This window comes from Chinchilla lanigera, unplaced genomic scaffold, assembly GCF_000276665.1.
Source record: "Chinchilla lanigera isolate Chin_1 unplaced genomic scaffold, ChiLan1.0 scaffold00123, whole genome shotgun sequence".
Taxonomy (NCBI): domain Eukaryota; kingdom Metazoa; phylum Chordata; class Mammalia; order Rodentia; family Chinchillidae; genus Chinchilla; species Chinchilla lanigera.
The window spans coordinates 3,176,849-3,183,318 of record NW_004955524.1 but is presented as its reverse complement, the minus strand read 5'-3'; the positions used below and the strand labels follow the sequence as shown (position 1 = coordinate 3,183,318).

Genomic DNA, 6,470 nt, shown 5'->3' with positions numbered 1-6,470 from the left:
ACTGAGCTGTATCCCCAGCCTACAGTATGTACATTACAGTATTCAGAATAAAGAAATGGTCAGAGGAAACCCCAACTGGGTGAGTTTGCTTTTATTTGCGTAACTCTTACATGCAGTACTGTTATGGATAACAGAACATAAAATTACAGGACTGCACCAGTACAGTCAGCAAAAACTACAGCACTGCAGAAACAAGGGGTACTGTACAAAGGAGGTATCGGGGCTCCCGCAACAAGATGTACAAAGCCGGCCATCGTGGCACACGCCTGTGATCCCAGCACTCAGGAGGCTGAGGCAGGAGGATCACTGCAAGTTCGAGACCAGGCTGGGCTACAAAGTGAGCTCAAGGCCAGCCTGAACTGCACAGGGAGACCCTGTCTCAAAAAGAGAAAAAAAAATGTACAGAAGTACACAAAAAAGACAGGCCATAAGCCTGAGCGGAGAGTCATAATCTGAACGGTCATTAAATAGTCATTAAAGGAGGAGTATCTGTATATAGCCAAGTAGGAGTTAGTCCAAGGCCATAGGAATGATTTACTATTTACAAACCCCAAGACAATTCATTACATCTAGAAACTGAACAAAAGTCATGAAGTTTTTTTGAAGAGTACCCAAATAGTATTTTATCAAACCCAATAACTATTTTTATTTATTTTTAATTAATTTTTTGTCTTTTTGAGACAGAGTCTCGCTATGCAGTTCAGGCTTGCCTTGAGCTCACTTATGTAGCCTAGGCTGGTCTTGAACTCACAGTGATCCTCCTGCCTCAGCCTCCTGAGTGCTGGGAAGCTATTTTTAATAAAAGCATACAAAAATAGGCAAGTTAATATCTAAAGATGATAATGCTGACCACAAAACCACAGCAAATGTCATTTTGTTTGGTTTTGGTTTTTGGTCTTGTTTTGTCTTTTTTCTTTTTTTTTTTTCTTTTTTTGAGACAGGGTCACGCTTTTTTTTTTTTTTCTCCTCGCTCTATCTATCTATCGATCTATCTACCTATCTATCATCTATCTATCTACCTATCAACCTATTTTTTTGGCCAGGTGCTCACTATGTAGCCCAAGCTGGTCTGGAACTTGCAACGATCCTCCTGCCTCAGCCTCCCGAGTGCTGGGATGACAGGTGTGCACCACCACACCTGGTCAGAATCAATTTTTTTTTAAAAAAGACCTAATTTTATGTTACCTGACATGCGCTTTAAATGTAGACACAGACAAGTGGAAGGTAAATGAGCGGAAAAAGCCTCACCACACCAGGAACAGGATAAAGGGATCACGGGTCACACTGACAAAAGGGTGATGTGTTCAGGAGGCAAAACAGCAAAAAATATGTCCAAGCCTCATGACAGAGCCATGAAATACAGAAAGCCAACATGGGCAGGACTAAACAGGCCAGCTGGAGCCGGCCCTCTTTTAGCAACTGGCCACACAACCAGACCAAGAGAAGATGAAGGAAAAACCTCGACAGACAGGATGTGAGTGACCGAGACACTATCAACCATGTGGACTTAACTGCTATTTCCCTAAGAGGAAACTGAGGCACAGAAAAGCAGGGTTACTGCCCACAGCAGCCACATGGGGCCACTGAGTCCTCAGTTTGGGGCAGGGCTGGGGACAGGAGTGCCCCTGCCCTTTGGGGAGCCCTCCAGCCATCGAACGCAGGCCTGTCATCCCAGCACTTGGAAGGCTGAGGCAGGAGGGTCACCAGCCTGGGCTACATCGTGAGTTCAAGGCCAGTCTGGACTACATAGGGACAGCCTGTCTCAACCCCCCACCGCAAAGAAAGAGAAAGGGAAAATGGAAGAAGTGAGTGAGTGCAGGGTGGGGGAATAGGGCCTTCGGGACACAGAAGTTAAGAGGCCGGCTGGCCAATCCCATGTCTCCCTGTCTGTCACGCAAACTAAGACCACAGTCCCCAAGGAGACAGAGGGGCTGGCCAGGATGGGCCCCAAGGTTTTGGGGACGGGCATCCCTGCTCTGAGGGACTGAGCTGCTCATCTGCTCATCAGAGCAGCCCAGTGGGACTTCAGGGACACTGAGGAGAGTGACAGGGTCCCCGTGTGCCCACAGCAGCCCTGCCAGGCCCCCTCACCTGCCCCTGCAGCTGAATCCACCAGCCCCGGTAGCCGGTCTGGTGCCGGGTGCTGCCAGGGCGCTCTGTGACCCGGCTCGGTTCCGGCCAATCCCTGCAGCCCTTGGGGGAGGGGGCTCTAGAAGGCAGGGCTGCACGGGGCCACGGGACGTGGGTCGGGCTGAGGCGTGTGGCTGCTACCCGTGGCCTGGACGTCCTAGGCGGAAAGGTGGCTCTGGGAACAGAGGGGACCCAAAATCCCGCCTCTCCATAATGCGGAGGTTTCCCTCCTTGGGTATTTGCTGAGCACCTACCGTATGCTGAAATCTGCCTCGGTGTGGGAACACAAGACAAACACTCTGGGGTTTAAAAGTGGAGGCTGCCAGGCGTGGTGACATACACCTGTGATCCCAGCACTCGGGAGGCTGAGGCAGGAGGATCTTTGCGAGTTCGAGACCAGCCTGGGCTACATAGTGAGTTCAAGTTCAGCCTGAAATACATAGCAAGACCCTGACTCAAGGCTGGACATGGTGGCGAATGCCTGTAATCCCAGCACTGGGGAGGCTGAGGCAGGAGGATTGTTGTGAGTTCAAGATCAGCTTGGGTTACAAAATGAGCTCAAGGCCAGCCTGAACTGTATAGCAAGACCCTGCCTTGGAAAAGACAAAAAAAAAAAAAAAAAGACCCTGACTCAAAACCTCCCCCATAACTGGAAGTTGAAGCAGGAGAATCATAACTTCAAGTCTAGCAAGGCCAGATGTGGTGGCACAAGCTTATAATCCCAGTGTTCAGGAAGCTGAGGCAGGAGGATCGTTGCGAGTTCAAGACCAGCCTGGGCTACAAAGTGAGCTCAAGTCCAGCCTAAACTGCACAGTGAGACCCTGTCTCAAAAAGAAAAAAAGAAAAAAAAAGAAAAAAAAAAGAGGAGAAACTTGGGGAGACCCTGGGAAGAGCTGGGGGAACAGGGTCCCAGGGAGATGCATGGGCCAGCTCTGAGGCAGGAGGGAGCTGGGTGTGATCAAGAACACGGAGGAGGCTGGCGTGGCTGCAGGAGATCGGCAGGGCACAAGTAGGTGGGGCCTCAGAGAGCAATGTAGGAGTTTGTACTGGTTGCAAGGGGTTCTTCTTTATTTCTTATTTCCCGTGAGCCACACCCCGAGCCCTGTTTGTGATTGTTATTTTGAGATAGTCTCATTAAACTGTTTGAATTTGAGATCTTCCTGCCTCAGCCTCCCAGCAGGAGGGATTATGGGCGCTGGAATCCGTTTTTACAGAGAAGGTGCCAGGGCTGAGAGCGCTTAGAGCAGGCTGGATGTGTCCTGACTTCCACCCTACAGGACTGGGTGGCATGTCTGGTCCAGCTGTGTGGGGCTCCCAGGGGCAGAGCTGGACCTGAGGCCCCCAGGGCTCCCACGGGTGACAGTGGGCACTGCCCTAGGGCCATATCCCTGGAGGGGGACACGGGCCAGCTCGAGGACCAGGCCACCACCCAGAGTGAGTCATCGCTGGCCAGGCCAAGGCTGACACACACCTTGGCCGCAGCGCAGAGGGCTCAGGCCAAGGCCACACGGCCCGGCCTCCCCTGAGAGTCCTTGGGCTGTTGGAGGAGCCAAAAGGGTGGGGCTTGGGAGAAACCAAGGACATGAGCTGAACCGGCTTGTGGCGCATGCTGGAATCCAGGCTTCGGGAGGCGGAGGCAAGAGGATCAAGAGTTCCAGGCCAGCCTGGGCAACTTAGATCCAGAATCTAAATAAGGCGCTGGGGATGGAGCTTGTGTCAGGCTCTGCATTCAACCCCAAAGGCTACAAAGAAATAAAGGGGGAGGCAGCTGCACAAGCCTTAGGTCCTTTTATCAGTTTCAGGGGTGACCAGAGACCCTGATGGGACAGGGGCCAGAGCCTGGCCACAGCCAGGAAGGTTTGGGCCAGCGCGGTTGTAAGCATGGCGGGAGAGCACTGTGTGCACCCCAGTTGGGAGTGGAGCTCAGCTACGGGGCTGTGCAAAGGTCCTGAGGCCAAGAAAAAAGAAATTGTTGGAGCTGGGGCCAGATCTGTGGTTTCAAAACACACCAAAAAGTAGAAAGGGTGGGGTGGGGGTGGGGGCGCTGCAGTGGTAGAGCAACTGCTCCGCATGTAGCAGGAACTGGACTGATCCGTCACTACAGAAAATAAAAAGGGCAGAGAGGGAGAAAGGGAGGGAAAAAGCAAGGAGGAAAAGGAAAGCAGAAGCCCTCCATCCCAGCCTCCCCAGCTCTTGCGGAGAGGAGGCTGCACTGGGCACACCTGCTTCCCCGCTCGGACACAAAGCTCAGCAGAGGAAGGCAGCCAGGCTCCTGAGCTGAACACTAAGCCCACCTGGTGCCACATGCCTGTCATCCCAGTACTCTGGAGGCTGAGGCAGGAGGATCACCACAAGTCCAAGGTCAGCCTGGGCTACAAGATCCTGTCTCAACTAATTAATACAATATTTTTAGAACGCTGTGGATGTAGCTCAGTGCAAAGGTCCTGGGCTCACTCCCCAGGACTGCAAAAGTAAATAAACACCAAAGTCCGGCAAGCTGGCAGCCAGGTGGTCCATGAAGGAAGAGACCTGAGGGAAGGACCTACACTTGCTGGCCGTGGGGCTTTGGTGCCGCTGTGCCCGTCCCACCTGTGAAGGGCAGTTACCCTGGCTTCCCCTGCAGGACTGGCTGGGCATGACCGGGCCACCTGCGAGCACATCCCTAAAGGGTCCTGCTGAGTCAGAAGCCCAAGGCCTTGGGTCCTGAAAACCCTGTGTGACCTCCAGCCACTGGTTCAACTTGAGTCTTCAAACGTCCCCAAGTGGAGAATAGAATGTTGGCGAGGAGGGTGCTTCGGGGACAGCCTGCCCGGTCCTGGCCACACCCCAGTCCCAGGGTGGGGGGCGTCTCTCGGGTCAGACCCGCTCTGCTACCTCCTTCCTGGTGGGACCACGACGTGCTCCCTCCAACAAAGAACAAGGTTTCCGCGGTCCCACCCACTGGAGTCAGGGGCGCACAGGCCGGAAGAGTTGAAGAAAAGGGGACGTTTCTGCCTCCTCCTTCCGGTCCTGGACGGGGCGGCTCCGGCCCACCTCGAGACCCCTCCTTCCCAGCAGGCTAAGGGGACACCCACGTCCCCTCCCCGCCCCGGGCATCCGTGCGCCTAGATGGCGCTCGCCCGCCGCGCGCCAGATGTGCAGGCCCCGCCCGGCCGCCCCGGGAGCGCGGGGGAGCGGGCGCGGGGACGGGAGCGGCCCGGCTCCGCCCAGGCCCTCGGGCCGGCGGGGGAAGAAGGAGGCGGACAGGCGAGCTGGCGTAAGGAGACTTTACTGAAAACAGAACCGGGCGAACCGAGGATTACAAACAGGAATGTGGGCTCGTGGCAAAACAAAACAACAGAACAAAAAGGGCGGAGGGGCGGGGACGGCGTGGAGGAACGGCCGGGGCGAGAGCCAGGAAAGGGGAGGAGCGTTTTTTTCTTCTTCTCGTTTCTTTAAAAAAATCCAACACGATAAAACACACACGCACACGCAACCAACGTTTGTTCCCGAGTAGAAACATAAATAGGGCACAGTCGACCACTCTGTTCGTCTCTCTTCCAAAGGCAAAAAATAGAAAGAGAAAGGAGCTCGCAGGGCTGGAGGCTGCGCGGCCCGGGGCCCCCGCGGCGGCACACAAAGGGCGGCGGGCACGGGCAGAGGCGGCGCGGGGCGGGGGTCGTGCGCTCGCCCCCCGGGCAGGGGGCCCAGCTTGTCGATCCAGGGCGCCCTCTGCGGCCCTGGGAGCCCTCGGGGGTGGGGGCCGCGCCCTCTCCAGTCCTGGGCACCCTCGGGGGCCGACCCCGGGGACAGGCCCCTCTCCGGTCCCAGGCGCCCTAGGGAAGGATCCCCCGAAGGCACCCTCTTCAGCCCCGAGCACCCTGCGTAGCGCTCCCTGGGGCGGCACCCTCTCCAGTCCCGGGCACCCCCGGGGGCGCTCCCCGGCGCGGCACCCGCTCCAAGTCCCGGGCGCATACGCCCCCCCTCCCCGGGGGCCGCGCATGCGCGCCGCTCCGGGCTCAGTACGCGGGCACCTGGTGCTGCGGCAGCAGCTGGCAGCCGCTGTTGACGTGGCTGAGCACTTTCTGCTTGAGCTGCGCCACCTGCTCCCGCAGCAGGCTCGCGGTGGACGCCAGCTCGGTGTTCTGGCTCTTGAGCGTCTTGACCTTCTCCTCCAGGCGCGAGATGCGCTCGAGCTTGCGCTTGCGGCACTTGGAGGCGGCGATGCGGTTGCGCAGCCGCTTGCGCTCCGCCTTGATACGCTCCTGCGTGTCCATGTCGATGGGCGACAGCGGCGGGCTCTCGCCGAAGCTCGGCACATCGGGCACCGTCTGCGGCTCATCCTTGAGCGCGGCCAGGCG

The 6,470-nt window shown here is 56.6% G+C and overlaps 2 protein-coding genes across 6 annotated transcripts in view; both read right to left on the bottom strand.

Annotated features, from left to right (window-relative positions):
• Positions 1-2,186, bottom strand: part of Kiaa1683 (KIAA1683 ortholog) — a 13,979-nt gene extending 11,793 nt beyond the window's left edge. For all 5 annotated transcript variants that reach the window (XM_013507314.1, XM_013507317.1, XM_013507315.1 and 2 more), the window contains exon 1: positions 2,092-2,186. The gene's annotated coding sequence lies outside the window, so the exon portion shown is untranslated. The remainder of the gene's footprint in view (positions 1-2,091) is intronic.
• Positions 2,187-5,382: 3,196 nt separating this feature from the next.
• On the bottom strand, positions 5,383-6,470 carry Jund (jun D proto-oncogene; the record flags this gene model as incomplete). Its single annotated transcript, XM_005409566.2, is given in 1 exon segment — positions 5,383-6,470. A coding segment is annotated over 1 exon segment (342 nt), but the record flags the coding sequence as incomplete, so codon positions are not given.